The sequence below is a fragment of the Orbicella franksi genome, chromosome 5, assembly GCF_964199315.1.
Source record: "Orbicella franksi chromosome 5, jaOrbFran1.1, whole genome shotgun sequence".
Classification (NCBI taxonomy): Eukaryota; Metazoa; Cnidaria; class Anthozoa; order Scleractinia; family Merulinidae; genus Orbicella; species Orbicella franksi.
Genome location: NC_138149.1, coordinates 24899277 through 24920923, shown reverse-complemented (window position 1 = coordinate 24920923; position 21647 = coordinate 24899277). Strand labels below are relative to the sequence as shown.

Here is a 21647-nt window from a genome sequence, read left to right as displayed (position 1 = left end):
TAACAAATATACAGCGAACGAGGAACGGGGAACGGGAAACCGGGAACGGGAGTCTGGGAAAGAGTGTACAGCGGTAACCCGAGTGAAAATTCAACATGGCGTTCCACGTTCCCCGTTCTCCGTTCCCCGTTACCAGTTTTAGTAACATCCAATATAATTCGACGTCGATAGCTTTGACAGTGTCACTTATGGTACTTTGAAACGTAAATAAAAGCTTTCTGGTGCGGCATGTTCGACGTTCGATTCCGTGATCCCATCGAAAGGATCCCTGTCGCGTAAATTACTCATGGCCCTTGAGCCGTGCTAACCCTGCATGGCAAGGCTGGTTTTCCTTGAGGCAGTGAATATTAGAATAGGGGCGCAGATTAGACTGGAGGCGCTTATGCCTTTTTGCGTGATACCTATTAGCGTTGTGCCTTTAAGGGTAATTGGTAATGCCTTTTCGCGTGATACCTTTTTGCGTGATGCCTTTCTGAGTGATGCCTTTTTGCGTGACGCCTTTAAGCGCGATGTCTGTTTGCGTAATGGCTATTGATTACCGTTGAATTATTTGATATGAATTACTGAGTATTGAATTTTGTCAAGATGGCTCAACCTCTTTACTTGTATCCTGAAGCGTATTCTCGCTCATTTCAATGTTTTCTGGATTCAACGTACCAACGGGAGAAATCCATTTTAAAATGCATAGAAGAGCACATTGTTCCTGTAATCAAGACCGGAGTATGCAAGCTTCTAGAGGAACACTCGTTTAACGAATCGCCGTTTCGTGTTCTCAGTGTTGGGAGCGGCGAGGGTGGAAATGACATTAACCTTTTAGAAGCACTCAGCAAGATTCCTCCAAACGAGGGGAAAGCAATGTCAATGGTCAACCGTGTAGTTGAACAAAATGCAGACAGGCTCGCAGCATTCCGCGCAAAAGCGCCAAATCTTCGCGCCCATTTCAAGGGACGAGCAAATGTTGACTTCGAGTGGATTCCGATGACCTTCCAAGAATATTCCTCCCAAAAGAGAGCAGATGATGGCAAATTCGATGTGGTTCATTTCATCCACAGCATCTACTACCTTGGAGTCGAAGATGTGCTGGTTCATTGTTACGAGAAAGAGCTTGGACGGCAAGGCATTTTAATATCTATCACCGAATCCGAGGCCTCGCCTATTTGCAAATACGCTGAGAAATTTGGCGATCGATTGATAAATTCAATGACCAGGAATAACAATGTTGTTGATGTGGCAAGAGAGAAAGGATGGAAATATTTTGTATGCTCCGGCGATTTTAAAAGCCTCGATATCACTTCAATTTTCAATAGCTCGTCGCTCGAAGGAAATGCTCTCTTAGATTTCCTTACATACAGGATGAGCGTCCGACAAAATGAGAATAGTGAAACAGTCGACAAAATGTTAAAGTTTTGGGAGGAAGAATCGTCTATCAGTGAGCAAGGTAAGAGAGTTGTGGAACTTGGAGACAATGCAGTCATCATCGTAAAAGGGTTTGGGAGTTAACACAATGGACAGCACGCAAATTTAACATGTTTATTGCAGGCTTTTTGCGTTGCGTAACATTAATGATGCGAATGTGAGCTATTTTAATGTGAAAAGATGACCTTTAATATGGTAGCTGTTATCAATCAGCGGCTGTTATGTCAAAAAAGGTCAGATTATATTTCATTTCGTGACTCATACAATGAAATTGTCACGTAGCGTTTTCGTGACTGAGTAAGTTTCAGGCGTAGAGATCGAACGTAGCGAAGAACACACGAACAGATTAATTTACTTGACACGAATCGTACCCGAGAAAGTTTAAATATATAGTTTTCTTATTTCAGGTTATTGGTCAAATAATTTTGTATTCACGTCCATTTAAGAAGAGCCCGGGGGGAGGGGGGGAGGGCGGGGGTACTTCTAGAAAAGTTGGGTGGGGGTGTGCGGCCCAGTTCCCAAAACCCTTACCCTATTTAAGACCAAAATCTGCGTTTTTTGCTACCCTATTTATGACCTGACCAAAAATTTGATACCCTATTTATGACCGTTGCGAGTGACACAGTTATTCCTTACATAAGTTATGAAGGGCTCTTGTTGACGGTCTTGTTGATAAGGATGAAAAAGTAGCTTCTTCTAAGAAACATACCCAATTCAAGACTAGAGCGCTAAAACCATACCCTATTTATAAACAAAATGGCCAAAATCGATACCCTTTTCATGACCAAAACGGCTGAAAAACCCTTCCCTTTGGGCCGCACATACCCATGTAGCCCATACAAGGGAGTACCTCCGGCCCCTGGGATGTAGAGTCTGTAATCTTCGCGTGCATGTTATCGTTCTGCATATAATGTCTAGTCCACACTATGTCGGATAAATTTGAAAAGGAATTTTTCGCGCTGAAAATTAAACGCATCGAATGTTTTCTATCCACATTACGCCAGTGGAATTTGAAAACGCAACAATCACCGGTCATCTTGGATTGATGTTTTCCCTGGAGTGCGGACGTTTTGAGCGTAGAGCCCGGTGCCCCATCATTTCACTGCCTAGAGCCCTGATCTCTTTTAGATGCGGAGTGCGGAGCCCTGAAAGTTTTGCTAGGGAGCCCGGAGCCCAAAGTAAATAATTCAGTCACTTTTAGCACGCAGAAAATAATGGAATCTAGTTAGGGGAAAGAGCAACAGATACTTTCGTTTTGCTATTGTCCAGCCTGTAACGCAATTATCCAATTGGGTTTCTTTGTTTTCTGAAGTTTTTAACCTTTAGGCTAATAATTTAATTTAAAGTCAGCTCAGACAGGCGAAATAGGTCAGTTAACCAAAACACTTTCCATATTGGATCTCATATTACTCCTGTTAATTGATTCATAAATAGCCGTGATTTTAAACTCATAAGTTTGTTCTCAAGGAAAGATAACCTTATACGCAAAAATCATATTTATCGAAGGTAAAAACTCAGCAAACTTTGGCCAGTTCGTTGAGGGAGGCAGCATGCATTTTCACGGAGAACGCACCTAGGAAAAACAAACTAATCGAGCGAAGAAATTTTTATTATAAGGGGCTTGGAAATGCCATTTAATTTCCCTGCCTTTTTCCAAAGTACAGTTTCATAAATAAAGTGTACACCGGGTAAGACGTTGCGTATTTAGTAACATGCGCTGCCTGAGTTTGCATCAACCTTTTGAATATTTGATACTAAGTTTAATATAAAGGGGAGGTTTTAAAAGTCTTTAATTATTTTTAAAAGTTTTCATCTTTAATAATTAAAACTGTTAAATATTCTGGACAGCAGTCTTAGCTGTGGTGCCTGGAGCCTTAAAGTAGGTGTTGTGGAGCCCCGAAGTCCTACTCTTTTGGGTTTAGAGCCGGCCTTTAGTCCCACTGTTTTAGGTTCAGAGCTCTGGAGCCCTAACACTCTTTGAGACCCTGACTTGAACTTCCTGACCTGCTGAAAAAGTCACGCAATAACTTCATACTAGAAGGCAAATCACATGTTTCACTGGCTATAACATTAATTTTCAAAAGTCGCATGACTTTCAGTCAAACCTCCCACCTAAAGATTCATGCCATGACTTCACAAAAACAGACAAAGCTCGACGAATCAGACCAGTTCGATAACATTTTCGAAAAATCATGCACCGGCTTCAATCGATCTCCACGCCGAAAGGGTCACACCAAGAAATAGGAACAACATAGTTTATGTTCACACTCGATGCCTGCGCACGGTGCACGAATACAGTTTTTGCTGGGCACTAAGGCTGTGTTCATACTTGGTGTCTCGAGCACTGGTGCCTGGGCACCGCAGCACACAATAGTGTTGCGTTCAGACACTGGTTACTCGAAGTACACAAGTACCATTTAGTGCCTGAGTACAAGCCTTGTAATGGGACACTAGCCTGCGACTGCAGACGTATTTAGTTCCGGCTGTCGCTTGTCTCCGCCGAACAAGCGATAGCCGAAAATACGTCTGCGTTTGCTGGTTACCTGGCACGGGCTTCTGTAGCCCGTAACAAGCGTTCCCGAACAAAGAACTTTCAAGCACTTCTAATCGCACGTAAATTGGAGCAAGAGCAAAAATTCGACGAAGCACGGGGTGGAGGGGCGAGAGAGGGAACGAGAACGTCACCAAACAAAAGGTATAATAAGTAAAACAATAGCTGTGCACGTGCGTTATAAATCTTTGTACACGACGAGAAAGTGAAACGACCAAGTTCTGTGTAGTCTGAGGAACGTGAACGACGACGGCTAAGTTTTCGTATTTCCATTTGGAATTGTTGTCATATGCTATTTAGCCTGAGCACGTTCTTAGAGCCACTGACGTACTGAACAGATCTACGCAACTGCGAAATTCACTGGTAAAATATAACGTCATTTTTGACTCGGCGTCGTTCTCAGCGTCGCGATCGTCCTTGCTTAAGCTCACTATTATGTCGTGGAGTGAGGAGTGAGTGGCGGGCTCTTTTGTCCTTTTTTCACGTTGTTGGACTGTAATTTTATGCCTAAGTAATGTGATTTCTTCCAGGTATTCACAATGGAGCAAGAACTCGACGAAGTAGGGGATGGTGGGGCCCGAGTAAGCCCGCGTAGTCCATATCATAACCTGTTCGTACTCTCGAGTTTAAACATATTCAAAAGGACACCTTAGTGCTATTTGTGGTATGTACACATTTCCTTGCACCTTTGTGTGAAGTGCGAACGAGATACGAATTTTAATTAAACAACCGTATTTCAATGTCCCGGAAAGGACTACCAAACGAATAAGGTTTGGCTAAAGAATTACACAAAAAAATCCTGATAAGTTATAGAACCCAGAATGAATATTTCCAGGAAGAGCATTTCCAAAAAACTAGACATCAATTTTATTTCATTATCTCGATTGACGCCAAAAATAAACCAACCATAGCAACGGTAAACACAGCTGGAAAATCCCTAAATGATGGTGTCCAGTGGAATATGAATAACTCAAGTTTTAGTTCTTAGGTAAAACTACATAATAACATAATATAAGGAGAAGATGTAATTTGATCAGTACCGAAATAGAAAATTAAGTAACCTTTTCTTTAATACTTGAAATATCTCACGATTATATTATCCTGCACCAAAAACAAGTTTTCCCTTAATAATTTAATAATGAATGGTTATATATATAGAATACATTCTGGCTAGCATTTTTATTCTCTAACAATATGGACAATATGCGTGACTTTTCGAGGACAAGATGTGTGAAAGCTTTGCAGCTTCTTCAGATCATACACAGTCCTTCTCCAACATTCCGATCCATAGAGTAGTACAGAGATTACACAAGTTTAGTAGATCTTAGTCTTCGTTCTTCTGCTGTAGTATCTGTTCATCCACACGGGTCATAACTTTGCAAAGGCCCCTGTAGCCTTACCAATCGATCTTCTGCCGTATGTATAGGTCAGCCCCCCTCCCCCCCATCACTACAGACGGTACTACCCAAATAGGTGAATTGTTGGGTCATTTTGAGGCGTAACTGTCCAATCGTAATGGGCAATGTTTACAGGCAAGACTCCTGTCTTAATAGGATTGACCTGAAGCCCTACCTTCTGAGCGAATCTGTCAATCCTATCAGTTTAATTTTTTCCTGGATGCCACGAAAAGAATGAGATAGCAAAGCGATGTCGTCGGCATAATCTAGATCTTCCAGAACAGTTAACATTGTCCAGCGTATTCCTTTCCTTTTATCTTCGTTAGCTTGTCAAAGCAGCCAATCGATGACAATATTAATAAACAGTAATGCTGACATGACACGTCCCTGACGGTCATCCGATTTCCCGTGGAAGCTCAGGTTAGAGCATCCAAACGAGCCCTGAGCAATGAAAGTCAGTATAGAATTTCTTTATTACTCGGACGATGTGTACAGGTATGCCATACGCCCTGAGGATACTCTATTAACTCTCTCTATGGACACTATCAAAAGCCTTCTTAAAGTCTACGAAATTGACGTACCATCCTCTCTGCCATTCATGACACTGTTCATTGATGTTTCTCAAGGAAAAGGTGTGTTCTGTGCAGCCTCGACCTAAAACTCGCTGTACTTCATTGACCGCCAAAGACAGACGTTTCACAATGACCTTACAAAATGTCTTGATAGTAGCAGACAAGACAAGCATTTCAAGAAAACGACAAAACGTTTGAGTTTATAAACCATGTTTTGATAGAAACTTCTGTCATCCTCAGTTGATCCAAGGATGACAGAAGTTTCTGTCGAAACATGTTTTATAAACTCCAACGTTTTGTCGTTATCTGAGACCTTACAAAAGATTTTGCTTGGTAGGGATAGTAGTGTGATACCCTACCAATTGTCACAATCAGGCAGTGTACCTTTTTTTAGGAATTGGTATGATGACACCTTTGCTCCAGTCACTTGGTATCCCCTCGCCATTCCATACTTTAGCAAAGAGTGGGAGTAAAATCTCTGCTGTGAGTTCTGGATTACCCTTAAAGAACTCAGCATTAAGTTGATCTTGTCCAAGCCTTTCCTAAGATCTCTAAGGCTTCCATAATCTCTTCTTAATAGTAGGAGGTTCGGTTGTAAAGCTAACAGCTAAATCTGTTGTTCCATTGTTGAACTTGATGGTTATGACATGGAGTCATCGAAATTAACATCGCTCGATTTTAATATCGCTGCTTTTCATGCTCAGATGTTTTCTCCAAAAACATTCGAGGTTGCAATTGCTACTGTCAGGTTGTCGGACTTAATGGCAAAGACAAGTAGACGCCTAGGTACTGAGTGAATTGACTATTAAGTTAACTTGTGTGACGTTCGTTTTTGGTTTCTAGCCGTTAATTAATATACTTTGTTCACCTGAAACGTCACAACCTCTTTGAATGCTAAATGGATAACCAAATATCAAATAAATGAACTATAAAGTGCCTAAGTACTAAGCATTCAGTTGTCCGAGTTGGGGAAACTTGAATTTTATTTACTATTCTAGTACGCTAAATCTATAAACTTGATGTCGTTTCCAAAACACTAATTTGCTTTCTTGTTTGTTTGTTTTTGAGTCATCAACATGAAGTTGACCTAAGGTAAGAGCCAAACTACAGTCAACAACACTTATCGTTCGCAATCAAATTACACAAAAATGTCAAGTATTAATCCAAATTATGATTTTTCATGAAAAAAACAAATGTCGCAGATCAAACCAAAAAAATTGTCTAGAAGACTACTCTTTTATATTTTCCGTTGTATTGATTGTTGAAAGAAGATATTTAAGAGCAGCTTCGCCTAAATATCAACTAGACTTGGAAATAGCGAAAAAATCGAATTTCTTCAAACTCGCCCAGAATGAAGCCCTACGGGCACTAGTTACAAAAATATCGTTTTAAGTTCGATAAATCAAAAATTATTTTTTTCCGCAATTTTTTCGTTTCGATGCCCCAAATCGGCCAAAATCCATCGAAAATGAGCGGCATATTCAGAGGCTCGTAGACTCAAAAGTAAAAATCTTCATTACAAACTGATTGCATGTCGTATTTGTACTTCCTTTTTTGTCTATTTAGAGCTAAATAGATCGTGATTTGATTAGAACTTAAATATTTGACGAATTTTCTAAATTAACGACCCAAGACAGCTTTACAAGAGGTCTACATTTAGCCTATTTTCAAATGCTAAAAAGGCGTTCTGGTACACGGCTTTTCCCAAAACGACTAGTTTGGTGTGAAAGAGCATTCTTTCTTCTTCAAATTAGTGAAATAAAATTTTTGGGTAAATAAAATCGCGAGCGCTGAGATAGCGAACTAAATGCAGCACTTCTTCCTGAAAACGTGACCTTTGACCCGAGCGTAACGAAACCGATTACTGCAAGAAAACCCGGAAGAAAAGTAAACGCTTCGTTATTTTGAAACAATTTCTAGTGATATCTCTCCGAAACCATGATTGCAAGAAATTATTTCCAGATATGAAATCTTACAGGGTCAAAAAGAGCTAAAGGGCGCATTTTGACACAATAACTTTGTTTGCTGAGAATTGAAGTCAATGACCGTTAACGAATTCCAGTGAAATTTGCAAACTTGAAGTATGTTAGCCGATACTTACCTGAATATTTATATTAATAGAAGAGTCGTCTTCTTGGATTAACCTTCAAAAGAAGTAGGATCCAGATTTGAAAACCTCTAAAAGAAGAAATGTTTAATGTTCCGTGACCTGCCCGCTGCTATAAATTAGCTTAAATTCCATGCACATGCCGACCGCATGTTTGTCGTAAAACGAACTGAACTCCACTGACAGTTTCCATGGGCAACCCCAAAATAAACAATCCCCAAAAATGTAAAGTGAAATTGGCTGTCTTCATGAACAGTTAGAAGCTAGAGTCAAGTTCCATTACCTTTAAAGGGTGCTTGAATTTATTTGTTTGCGTCGACTTTGTCCACTACTCTCACGTTCGAATGCCGCGAATCGGTCACGCCAAAACAGTGCAGACCGTGCAGACTGCAGACAACACCGCGGTCAAACGTCGGGCATGCGCAAATTGGTACAATTTTTTGGCAGCCGCGAGCCAATTTCCCGCGCAAAAATTTAAAGGAAAACATGGGAAACAACCGGTGTCACGCAAAATTTACAAAAAAAAAATTGAAAAGTTCATAGAAATCTGTAAAAGGAAAAGAAAGCAGGTAAAAGGAAAACTTAAGACTTTTCAGACACAAAGTTTACTAAGTTACCGGTATTCTGTTGATTTACCATTTTGTTTTGAGCTTTGCCAAAAAAGTTTATAAGTCTTAAAACCCGTGTCATGCTACGAGCCGACGGCGTAGTATATTTTTATTTGTTTTTATTAATCACACCTTGCGTGACGCCGGAAACGGACGACAAACGATGTGTAAAAGAAGGAAAAATGGGAGAAGAAAAAGACAATTGCAGTGATTCGGCTTCGCTCAGACGAGCTGGAAAAATTTTGGTAAGGACTGAGGGATTCCATCCGGATCCTTGATTTGTCTGAAGCACAGGAACGAGATGAATCGAAACGACAAACGATGTTCATGTCCATCGTCATGGGGGCATAGCTGGCCAAAATACCGATCCCAAACCGACTGTACCTGGTCTTTCACCAGGTGGGAAAATCTTTTCTAAACTACAAACCTGGAAAAAACTGGTGCACTAAATGCAAAGTCGAGGCGGACAAAAAATTCAAGGAGCACGGAAAATACATACCACGGAAAAGAAAGACCTGCAACAAGCAGAAGGTAGAACAATTTTTAACTCTCAAGTCATTTCTGTTAGCTCCCGTTGTACCGGCTAAAACATAAACAAATATATAAATAACGAGGAAAATGTCATTTATAGGATACCGATGACCCACGAAAAGAACAGTGTCATGAAAATATTTTGGCCGCATTTTAGTTGCTCCATTGCTCGCACATGCGCAGACGTTTGACCGCTGTGTTACTGCAGAGACTTGTTTGGGCTTTTCATTGTGACTCCTTTTTTTAGGTCTAGTTACAAAATAGTGTTAAATATATCTGAAAGTCTGTCATTTATCCACAGGCTGCACAAGCGCAGAATTGACTTTTGATTCAATAAACAAACGCGTACAAGACTTTGTATGGGAAACTTACTCAGTCTGCACGGTCTGCAGTGTTTTGGCGTGACCGATACTACGCAGTATTCGAACGTGACAGTAACTACTGAGTGAACAAAGTAGAATCAAGCACTTTTAAAAGGTAATGGAACTTGACTCTAGCTTCTAACTGTTCATGAAGACAGCCAATTTCACTTTACATTTTTGGGGATTGTTTATTTTGGGGTTGCCCATGGAAACTGTCAGTGGAGTTCAGTTCGTTTTACGACAAACATGCGGTCGGCATGTGCATGAATTTAAGCTAATTTATAGCAGCGGGCAGGTCACGGAACATAAAACATTTCTTCTTTCAGAGGTTTTCAAATCTGGATCCTGCTTCTTTTGAAGGTTAATCCAAGAAGACGACTCTTCTATTAATATAAATATTCAGGTAAGTATCGGCTAACATACTTCAAGTTTGCAAATTTCACTGGAATTCGTTAACGGTCATTGACTTCAATTCTCAGCAAACAAAGTTATTGTGTCAAAATGCGCCCTTTAGCTCCTTTTTTGACCCTGTAAAATTTCATATCTGGAAATAATTTCTTGCAATCATGGTTTCGGAGAGATATCACTAGAAATTGTTTCAAAATAACGAAGCGTTTACTTTTCTTCCGGGTTTTCTTGCAGTAATCGGTTTCGTTACGCTCGGGTCAAAGGTCACGTTTTCAGGAAGAAGTGCTGCATTTAGTTCGCTATCTCAGCGCTCGCGATTTTATTTACCCAAAAATTTTATTTCACTAATTTGAAGAAGAAAGAATGCTCTTTCACACCAAACTAGTCGTTTTGGGAAAAGCCGTGTACCAGAACGCCTTTTTAGCATTTGAAAATAGGCTAAATGTAGACCTCTTGTAAAGCTGTCTTGGGTCGTTAATTTAGAAAATTCGTCAAATATTTAAGTTCTAATCAAATCACGATCTATTTAGCTCTAAATAGACAAAAAGGAAGTACAAATACGACATGCAATCAGTTTGTAATGAAGATTTTTACTTTTGAGTCTACGAGCCTCTGAATATGCCGCTCATTTTCGATGGATTTTGGCCGATTTGGGGCATCGAAACGAAAAAATTGCGGAAAAAAATAATTTTTGATTTATCGAACTTAAAACGATATTTTTGTAACTAGTGCCCGTAGGGCTTCATTCTGGGCGAGTTTGAAGAAATTCGATTTTTTCGCTATTTCCAAGTCTAGTTGATATTTAGGCGAAGCTGCTCTTAAGATAAAGAAAGCCGAAAAGATCAGAAGAGCATCTTGTGTCACAGCTCCGAAGGAATCCCCAAACCTGGAACGCTCCTATAGTAAAAAAAAAAAAAAAAAAAAAAAGAGAAAACATCCTGTATTTCGGAGAATACCACATTGCAAGTTTAAATAAAGATATTAAAGAGACGGTGCTTGCGCCACGCATTTTCACAGGCCACAGAGCACCGTTGGGGTTTCCATGCAAACATTGCAGAAACAATTCGTTTACAGCCAAAACAGAGGAGTTGACCTTTCCTTACATTAACTAAGCTACACATTAAATGAAAAAATGTCCTATTGAACCTTGCAAGGACGGAAAACAAGCTTCTAACTGCAATACGTTTTCCGGCTTTTTTCTTTTTTCAAAATTTTTCAAATTTTCGCGCGAAGTCCGCGCGGGTGCACCACCGGAAGTGAACTTGCTCACACGTTTAACTGCTGGCCAAAAGCTTGCCGTAACACCTATCCCAGAAAGACTAGCAGCTTTAGAAAGCTAAAATCGCGCTGAAAATTTTGATCCCAAACATGGCATACCTTGCGGAGTTTCTCAGCAAAAATTGTGCTCCGAACGAGAGCTGGTTCTCGAGACGGAAGTCGATATTGCAGTTAGAAGCTTGTTCTCCGTCCTCGCAAGGTTCAACACGTTTTTCGCCTTCTTTACAAAGAAAAAAGGCGGGTCAAACATTTCGCTGCGACTGCATATTTTAGGATATGGTCAAGAAAAGAGTCAACTATGGATCTCCACTCCGGCAATTGAAGTACCAAGCACAGCAGCACAGGTATCTGTCTTTAATTTATAGACTTTTGTGTATTTTACCTGCAAGTGTAAAGGCTTAAGTGGGTCGCTCACCTCGAAACAAAGCACAGGAAAAATGAAGGGGGTTTTTCTGTTACTTTACCGAGTCTTATTATTTACAGCAGTACACAGACAGCAGTCGTTATAATGGCATCTCCGTCCGGCAAATGTACCATCTGTAATTTTTAACCGACTGTTCCGAAATAGTAAAAACCTCTCCACACATTTCTTTGTAAAATTGGACGGCATTTTGACAGTTACATTTCTAAGAAACCGCTTACGCTTCGCGGGCGCTTGGCCACAATAGTTGGCGATGGTGAGCAATGTTCCCGTTTCCAGATACGAATAAGGCTTCGAGGTCGTTGGCTGACACCGGTTTTTTGTTTACATATTACGTAACACGTGCATGTGAAACACATGCATTTCACGGCATCACGTCCTGCACATGTCAACGTATGTGTAAATTTTCAACCTGTTGTTACTCATGTTCAGTACACTGTATACCGGACTAGTAAAAAGTAAGCAAATACACGCGTGCATAACACAAGTTAGGTTAAGGTGGCCGAACACAGTTTCCGAGCGCGCTCTTGCTAATGCAATTCAGCGCCGTAAACATGGCGTCGATACGGCGATCATTTTATTTACTCAATGCCTGCGCTATCTACACTATTTTTCTTCATAATTCAACACAGTGTATTGATGGGGTTGGTCTTTTCTCTCGCAGGGTTTTGGCCTCTGCGAGCAGGCACCCTAGGATTCCCCGCGTGTATACATAGAAGGAATTTCAAAAAAGTAAGAAATGTGTTGTTGATTTCAAGGTTCTTGTAACCACGAGTTCGCGTTTCGCCATCTTCGAGCAGCATTTCAAGGTCTCCCAACCACGAGTTCACATTTCGCCATCTTCAAGCAGGATTTCAAGGTCAAAAATACACTCCAATTACAATATGCAATATGGCCTGCATTTATATGACGATTTTAGCGCGATCAAATAAAGTCGCTTCGAAATGACCGAGATTATCATCTAGGACAAATTGAAAACGATTTCAAAGTTCCTGAAGATGGATGTTGGGAGAAAAACAACTCAGAAGGTATCCTAAGAAATTCTGAAGTATACTAGAAATTCGAGGTCAGTGTGGCATGGTTCAATTGCAACTAAATAGCTGCTAAATAGCTAAATACTCTTCCGATCGCCAGTTTTACCTTTGGCACCTCGTTTATTGGAATCGCTTATTTGTATTGAGTAATCTTACGTGGTGTAGAGCTCATGTGTGGGCTGGGTGACTTTGCAGTCCAAATGTAAATGTAAATGTTTTGCAGCATTTTTGTTGAGGTCAAAAAGCTTGACTCTAATTTGCATATATGGTGACTGTAACGCGATACTTCTGGTTACGTCTGGGGAAAAAAAATCGACTTCCGTTCTGCTTTCGAGACACGTTTGCTCATATATCAAGACAAATGGTTTGTTTCAGCATTTGACTTAATTTTTTGTTTTGCTATAATGTTTTAACCTTTTTTTCCCTACAAAGTTATACTGAGTGACATTTTTGTAAAACAAATATTAGTTTCCATGAAGGCAACCCATTTTTTTTTCCAGAAAGTACTTTTTGCGTCCTTTCTAACGAGATATGGTAAACTGCCCTGCTGTAAATGCTTTGTGGGAGTATTATGTAAAGAATATCATGTGATAGAATGAGTTAAACAAAATGTGTTGGTTTAGTTAACGTAGTTGATTGTTTGGATCATATTCATGGTAAGATGCCTAAGTTACTGGATCAGTATGAGTGATATAGTTTACAAAAAAAAAATAATAATAATAAAATTTTTAGCTGATACAAAGATGTTCAATATTATTGTCAGGTTTTCAATCAGCAGAAATAAAAGAAAGCGGGGGCATATTTAGTAAAGGTATGTTAGAAAATGTAACGATGCAGAGAACCCAGCAATTCTCAGGTTTTTTTTTTTTTTTTTTTTTTTTTTTTTGCTTTTAATTCTCGGAAATACGCCTATTTCTCGAGAACCACTCATTAGAATTTCACGAAATTTGGCACGAAAATACTTCAGGAAATAAGTAACTGGAGTATCGAAAAAAAAATTGAACTTTAACAAAGGAAATTCTAGATATTCCAGTGAACCTTCAGCAAGGGATAATTAAAGATCTCTCCGTTAAATTATTAAAATAGTGTTAACTTGTGAGCATCGTCACAAGCTTGTTGCATGCAAATTATAGAGAAAATCTAATGACTAGATTTTCTACAAATAAACAAAACCGATTTCAAAGGCCTGTTTATATTTATTCAAGTTGCCACGGCAACGCCGGGCACATACGTCAGCTTAACTATCAAAAAACCAAAGTTTGTGTTGTTAATTTGCTTGCTGCCATTTTTGGCGACCAAAGGATCACTGAGGGTTTTGGAGAAAAAGGTGAATGAAACACAGGTATCAAAAACTTTGTTTAGCCACCTTAAATGACGCAAATTCCACACAAGTGTAACACGTGTAGCGCATGCTCATATACCATGATCCCCAAGCCAATGAAAACTCTTGAGTTGCATTATTCATTGATCCAGTTTTTAATGAATACAGTTATTCCTTAGATAAATGAAGAATATTGGATTTTAAAGGTAATATGTATAAATATGATTAAATATAACCATCCTTTACATAAAGTATTTAGAATATTTGAGTCATTTAGTAATATGAATAAATATGGTAATCGCATCCCACATGCTCTGACTAAAACATTCTTCATACATTTTCAGATTACAGACTGTAGTTTGTCCACTACAGACACATGACATTGATCTGCCATAAATGTCCTGAGTAGTACATGCACTTTTGTCATTTTGCCAACCCGGTTTTCTTACGCTAACGGCAAAAAAGACGAAATTACAAAGTATAAATCTACTTCTCTTTTCAACGGTGCAATAAATTTCGTTTAAAAATAATCATGTAATGTCATAATTGTGTTCTACTGTTTGCTATCAAAAATACGTAAGATGTCATTGCTAAATGTCAGTCCTGGATATATTTTAAGGATATATTCTTAATATGTCGCCTTATGAAAAAGAGTTCAAAATTTACAAAGTACGTAACACGTCAAAAAAAAAAAAAAAGAAAAGAAAAAAAGAAAAAAAGAAAAACTTCAACGCTATTTACAAGTTTTAAATTTTGCAAGTGAATATAATATATGTCTTAATAAATTAACCATACTACATGGACATACAGTTCAAAGTAAAGCTCTTTAGTAGTTTGCTAGAACGCTATATGTAAACTCTGCGATTTCTTGGCATCAATAATGGGAATCTCATTAATATGAAGCATAGGTACTGGTATGCCGACAGTTTAATTCTCAAGTGACATTAGGCAATATTCATAGTAAATGTAATTTGTCTGAGAAAGTCCTCCTAATGTTCAAATCCTTTCAAAATGATCACTGCATGATCTCTAATGTTCACAATTCTTCTCCCGTCTTCGTTAACAAACGACTGTTGCTTCCAAAACTTCAGGATCTTTTTAACGGTTTCCATTCCTTCGTTTTGGCGCAGTTGTACTCGGTTCGTTAGAAAATCCAAGAGATAGTTGCCTCCGCGTGAGGAGCTGTCGAAAATGGTTGTGATGTCAAGGCTGTTAGAATCACCTGGACAAGCGAAAAATTTCCACCCTCTCTTGATCGCTACGGCAACGACATCTTTATTCCTGGGGAATGAAGGACTCCGCTGTTCAGGGAATTTGCGGGCGAACTTCAGCATAGGGTCGTCTTCGGCTTGAGCGATTGATATGATGACGCCATCTTTACCAAGCTCTTTCTCGTAACAATGAACCAGCGCTTCTTCTACTCCGACATAATAGATGCTGTGTGTGAAATGAATCAGATCAAATGTGACGTCATGTGCCTTCTTTTGTGACGTGTATTCTTGGAACGTCGTGGGGATCCATTCAAAGTCAATGTTTGCTCGTCCTTGAAAATGTTCATATAACTTCTCAGTTTTTGAACGAAATCTCTCCAACCTACCCACGTGTGGTTCAACGACGCGGTTCATCAGTGCAATGGCTTCTCCATCCGCACGGCGTTTGTTGTCAGTCAAGGCTTTCAGAATGTTGATGTCATTTTGACCCTCTCCGCTTCCAACACTGAGAACACGAAAAGGCGAACCGTTTGACGCGCGACTGTATAGAATCTCACAAATTCCTCCGTTGATCAGAGGAAAGATGTGCTCCTTGATGCAGTTTAAAATGGTACTCTCTTGGTTAGACAAAGCCAGGAAACTTTGAAAGGAGTTGGAATTTTCTTCGGGATTGGAAGAGAAAATGGAAGTCTTGCGTTGAGGCATCTTGGAACTGAAATGTTAAAAAACATATATATATATATTATTAATAATAAAGTCTCTAGTGTCACTGAATCATAAATTAGCCATCACACAATAAATATAAGATACGATTCTGTAAGTAAAGCCTTTTGTACAAGAACGTTCAGGTTGAGAGGAGAAGAGTGTTTTGAACTAAGTATGAATTTAGTTCTTTCTTACGTTCATTATTCCTGTTAAGCCTTAGAGTAGGTGAGTGGGGGAGGGGGGGGGGGTGGAGGAGGACAAAGTGTTTGTGCTGATTTCAAACTTTGGCAACGTAAACAACATTCAGGCTATAAACTTAAAACGTTCTGACTTTTACGAACAGTTCGGCTAGGGGACATTTGACCTGACGATTGTTTGTTATAATCAACCCTACATAACAAAGGCGAATGGATAATTGTTTATAAATTCTTCAATCGACTGGATAATGTGGACATTTCGCTTAAATGTAAAAGAAGTCATGGTATAAAAAGGCAGGAAAAATTATCGCACCTACATCCTTAACCACCCTTGCTTCATCATGCAGCATGCATAGAGTGTTATTAGCTACTTGATGTTTTTCCATCTTAATGAACTTTTATTCTCAGGTTTCTTCCAATTTAAAGGTAATTTTGTAGGTGGCAAAAATAATTCAAAATAACGTGACTGAGCTCCTTTAAGACACCCGTTACAAATTATTTATTCTAATAGGGTTTTAGTTTCATCAAATATTGCCTCGTGCTAAGGTTAACTCGCAAAAGATTGTCAAAGATAATCAGTCTAAAACGGGTCTGATCAAATGGGACTTGCCAGAGGGCTAAGATCTGACATCTGGAAAAAAATTAGCGATAGCTGATAAATGGAAACCTTTATTGACACTAATAACAAGAAAATTCATTCTTAGAGATTTGCGGAAAGCTTTTTCAAATCATTTATCGGTCAACAAGGACGAAATATGAGATATGCATTTTTTTTCCCCATCCTTACTTTTGGATGCTCATTACGTAATAATCGTTATGTCTGAGCTATGACGTGCACACCACTGTGTAGGTGGATCCATCGCCAAATTGTTTTGAGGAACTGTCGCCCATTTAATCAGATAACAGACAAAACGGGATGAATATATTAGAACGAGTTTTTCATAAGAATAAGCCAATCTATGTAGACATAAAATTCTGGATAGAAAATTTCTGAGTTTCATGCACTAAGCTTTATCAGACTGTGCGCAGCATATACACATAAAAAAGCGAGTTTCCGACGTCTAAACTTACCTGAAGCGTATATGTATCAAAGAAGCCGGATACGATTAAGCAACTACCGTGCACATACTTGACCAAAAATCCGAAATATGAAACATGTCTTAATCACTAAAAGCTTTTAACGTGAACTTTGAGTTTAAGGAGGGCAAAGTTCAAAGAACAAGCTACGTAAATAACCAAAGCTGAAATTGGGACTAAAAAAAAAAAAAAAAAAACCTGAAATATTTCTTATTTTTCTGTGAAAATTATAAATTTGTGGTACATCCCAACCTGTAGTGACAGCAACCTCTACATAGCGGCTATTTGTCTAAAATGTTCAGGACTGAGTTTATATTGTGCCGAACCTGATCAAACATTGTTTTTTGCTCCTGGCGAAACCTTCCTACAAAAGCCTAGTTTTGCTCCAATGTGGCTATCGTAGACAGTTTCAACTGCAAACTGATGTATACCTCTTTGATATCGGTTTTAACGAGATCGAACGTTTGGTTCAAACACAGAGAGAAATGTTAAGTACAAACAGAGGGAAACACACTTACGTGAAGGAGATATCTCATCTAGCCGATTCGATACACTAGTAAACACGAGATAGTATGTGCTGAAAGTTGCTGACTTGTCGAGATACGCAGTTAGGTGAAATTATAGTTTGATGTCATCTCACCAACACTAAATTTTACAAAATTAAACGCCGCAATGGTTAAAGTAAACTGAGACACCAGCTAAAATAACCGTCAATTAAACTTACCCTTAACGATAAAACGCCACAAAAAAACTGTCAGTCGCAAAATTGCCAACGTCAGTCTTCACTCAGTATGTGCTACTGGAGTTAATCACCTGGGAAGGCTTCTTCGTGAGAATGCGGAGAAATGGATTAACCGCGAGCATTTATACAGCAGTGATTGCTAAAATTGCGTGCTATAAGTTGTTTACGAGTGCCAATGAGAAATTTTCATTGGACGAGAGTAATTACCTCCCGAGAAGGCACAAAGTATTATAATTAAAAAAATATTTCTCTATAGATTTCAATGTTTATAATCGACGTACTGCATTGATTGTTGACAGAAAAATGGGACATCAGAAGTACCGCCCTTATTGTCACGGCCCAGAAGGAATCACGAAACTTCAAGGACACGTGTAGCACGTGCGTGAGTAAACGCGTTACCATTACGCAATAAACACGTTAGTTCTGGGTTTTGCCCTTAACTAGTTTTTTTTTTTTTTTTTTTTTTTTTTTTTACAAACACCGTAAAACAAACAGGGAACAGAGAAACAATCAGCGACAAAAACAACGGAATACGGTAAATGCCAAACAAACTGCAAAAATTTAGCGACTGGTGTACGTTTACGTAATAAACACATTAATTCTGGTTTTTGCCCTTTCTCAATTTTTTTTTTTTTAGAAACACCGCAAAACAAACAGGGAACAAAGAAACAAATAGCGACAAAAACAACGAAATAACGTAAATGCCAGAAAACCGCAAAAATTTAGCGACAATAGCGTTACTGACACGTCTGAATGAACGCAATTACGTAACGCGTAATAATCGCGTAACGCGATTCCCATTACGTAATAAACATTTTAATTCTGGTTTTTGCCCTTTTTTCATTTTTTTTACAATCACCGGGAAACAAACAAACAACAACAACAACAACAACAGCAACAATTTATTGGTATTCCCATATAGATGGTGTTACCTAAATGCAGAATCGCTAAATAAAAATTCAAAAACGAAACAAAATACAACAGCAACCAGAAAGAAAAATAAAAATAGTTAGTTACAAGATTCTTCATTTTAAGTTCTAGGGTTACAAAGTTCTCTTATTTGTAGTGCTTCATATGTAAAGTAACCTAGTTTTATACAAATAAAAGTATCAGCATTGTTAAATAGAAATATTGTTTTCTCTGTGTTATTAAAGGAATCAAATTTTGGATATTTCTTGATGATGTCATTTGTGACTTGTTGTCTAATATTATTGTATCGGTCACAATGAAATAAGAAATGCATTTCATTCTCAACTTGGTTAGAACAGCAGTACTGACAAATTCTAAGAGTTTCAGGTAATTTAGGAGTACAGTGTCGCCCAGATTCAATTCTAAGATTATGATTACCACATCGGAGTTTTGCCAAAGCTTGTCTATGTTTGAGGTTCTTTACTTGTTCTAGGTACTCAGATTTGCTTACATCTCTTTTAAAACTTGAGTAGAAATTCAACTTTCTGTTAGACCGAATTATCTCCATTTGGTGTCTTTTCATATCATTTGAGATGTGACATTTTAGTTTTTGTAAACAGGGAACGAAGACACAAACAGCGACAAAAACAACGTAATACGATAAATGCCGGAAAACCGCAAAAACGTAGGCAAAAAAGGCGAGGAACAAAAACAAGTTCTAGGTCCGGGGGGAGGAATGCACTCAAAAGAATTTGGTGTAAGTGTGCAACCCGCTTCCCAAATCCCTTAACCCTATTTCAGACCAAAATTTCCGATTTTCTCTACCCTGTTCATGACCCTTAAAGGAATACCCTGTTTCACACCCGCCTTATATAGTTAGTTCCCTAGTTCAGACCAATATAATAAAAGCCGATGTTTATAAGCTTTGATTAGCTGGGATAGTTTCTTCTAAAGGAGCATACCCAATTCAAGGCTAAGAGTGAAAAAAACCATACTCTATTTAAGATCAAAATGGACAGAATCAACACCAAACGGTTTAAAACCATACCCTTTTGGGCACTCACATATTTATATAGCCCGTATAAGGGAGCACCCCCGATCCTGTGTTATTGTTGGAGAACGATTTGATCAGTTTGCGTACAGTAAATAGCGCTCCTAGCCTGTTTGCCTACAGTAAACTTCTGTAATAAATAGCGTTCAGGCTAGTGCAAGTTGCATTTCGGTTAGCCTTTGTAATGTATTATGTAATAGCATTTTTTTTCCCCTGTATCCTTACTTTTAGATGTTTATTACGTAATATTCGTTAGGTCTGAGCTATGAAGTGCACCCCATGTGGGCGGACGATCCGTTGCCAACTTGTTTTGAGGAACTGTCGCCCATTTAATCAGATAACAGACAAAACTGGATGAATAGAATGCCGTGAGTATTACATCAGAATAAGCCAATCTATGTACACGTGAAATTCTGGATAGAAAATTTCTGAGTTTCACGCACTAAGCTTTATCAGACTGTGCGCAGCACATACACATAAAGAAGCGAGTTTCCGACATCTAACCTTGCCTTAAGCGAAACCCAACCGCTGAAGCGTATATGCATCAAAATAGTCGGGTACGATTAAGCAATTGCCTAGTGTATATTTGGCAACAAATCCGGCCTTATTTGGTCAATGACTTGATTTCGCAGAACTTCAGGATCAGGCAAACGCGAACGACGTCTGATTGGCTAATTGCAAATTTGGGGGCGGTAAAGGGTCATCAGAGTCAAACATCAACTCGGTAGTGAAGCTGGCAGTTATTTAAATTTGTTATTCCATCTTTGAACTTAATGGTTACGACATGGAGTCATCGAAACGTCCCTCAATTTTAATATAACTACTTTTAATTTCACTTTCAAAGAGTTTTTTTTTCTGTTAACAAGTCAAGCTAAATACTCAAGGTTGCTACTGTCGGACTGTCGGACTACATGGCAAAGAAACGTTTAAGTCACGTCGGCCTAATGCTAATTAATAGGTTAATTAAAGCCTTGCTTAATGGAAAGGTATTAAGAAGTCCGGAGTTAATAATTTAGCTGCGGCGTCCTCTTTGTCTTCGAATTAGTCCCCAAGGTACTGAGTGAATAGACTATTAACTAAAGTTGACTTGAATGACGTTAGTTTTTGGTTTATTTCTATCGGTTAGTTAATAATATACTTTGTTTACCCAAAACGTCGCAATCTCCTTGACTGCTAAATGAATAACCAAATATCAAATAAATGAACTATAAAGTGTCTAAGTTACTAAGCATTCAGTTGTTAAGTTAAGGAAACTTGAAATTACATTTATCAGTTGTTTTGGTACGCTTAACTTGTGAGCTGGATTTCGTTTCCAAAACACTAATTTGTTTGTTGGTTTCTTTTTTTTTTTTTAATCATCAACATGAATTCGACTTAGGTAAAAGCCAATCAACAGTCGAGATAACACTTATCGTTCGCAATCAAATTACACAAAAATGTCAACTATTAATTCCACATTATGATTTTTCTTTGAGAAGTTCATGTCGCAGATTGAAAAATATATGAGCAAAAGACTGCTGTTTCTATATCTATGTTTTTTCCGTTGAATTGATTGTTGAAAGAAGAAATTCAGAGGAATAATGCCGTGCTGTGACACAAGGTGCTGTGACACAAGACGCTGTGACACAAGGTGCTGTGACACAAGGCGCTGTGACACAAGGTGCTGTGACACAAGGTGCTGTGACACAAGGTGCTGTGACACAAGGTGCTGTGACACAAGGTGCTGTGACACAAGGTGCTGTGACACAA

At 38.7% G+C, this 21647-nt stretch overlaps 2 protein-coding genes across 2 annotated transcripts; one reads left to right on the top strand and one right to left on the bottom strand.

Moving 5' to 3' along the window:
• Positions 1–365: 365 nt before the first annotated feature.
• Positions 366–1867, top strand: LOC145487364 (histamine N-methyltransferase A-like). The gene has a single exon (XM_081466127.1). It carries the CDS (start codon positions 586–588, stop codon positions 1498–1500), a length of 915 nt encoding a protein of 304 aa, XP_081322253.1. The 5' UTR covers positions 366–585; the 3' UTR covers positions 1501–1867.
• A 12644-nt stretch (positions 1868–14511) lies between these two features.
• LOC145488545 (histamine N-methyltransferase-like) lies at positions 14512–18363 on the bottom strand. Its single transcript, XM_081467431.1, has 2 exons — positions 17921–18363; positions 14512–15929 (listed from the first exon to the last, which is right to left on the bottom strand). The coding sequence occupies exon 2, from the start codon at positions 15920–15922 to the stop codon at positions 14996–14998; it is 927 nt and encodes a 308-aa protein (XP_081323557.1). The 5' UTR covers positions 15923–15929; positions 17921–18363; the 3' UTR covers positions 14512–14995.
• Between the last annotated feature and the right edge of the window lie 3284 nt (positions 18364–21647).

Coding starts and splice junctions, on each gene's coding strand:
- LOC145488545 (XM_081467431.1), bottom strand. CDS start 15,922: ATGCCTCAACGCAAGACTTCCATTTTCTCTTCCAATCCCGAAGAAAAT.
- LOC145487364 (XM_081466127.1), top strand. CDS start 586: ATGGCTCAACCTCTTTACTTGTATCCTGAAGCGTATTCTCGCTCATTT.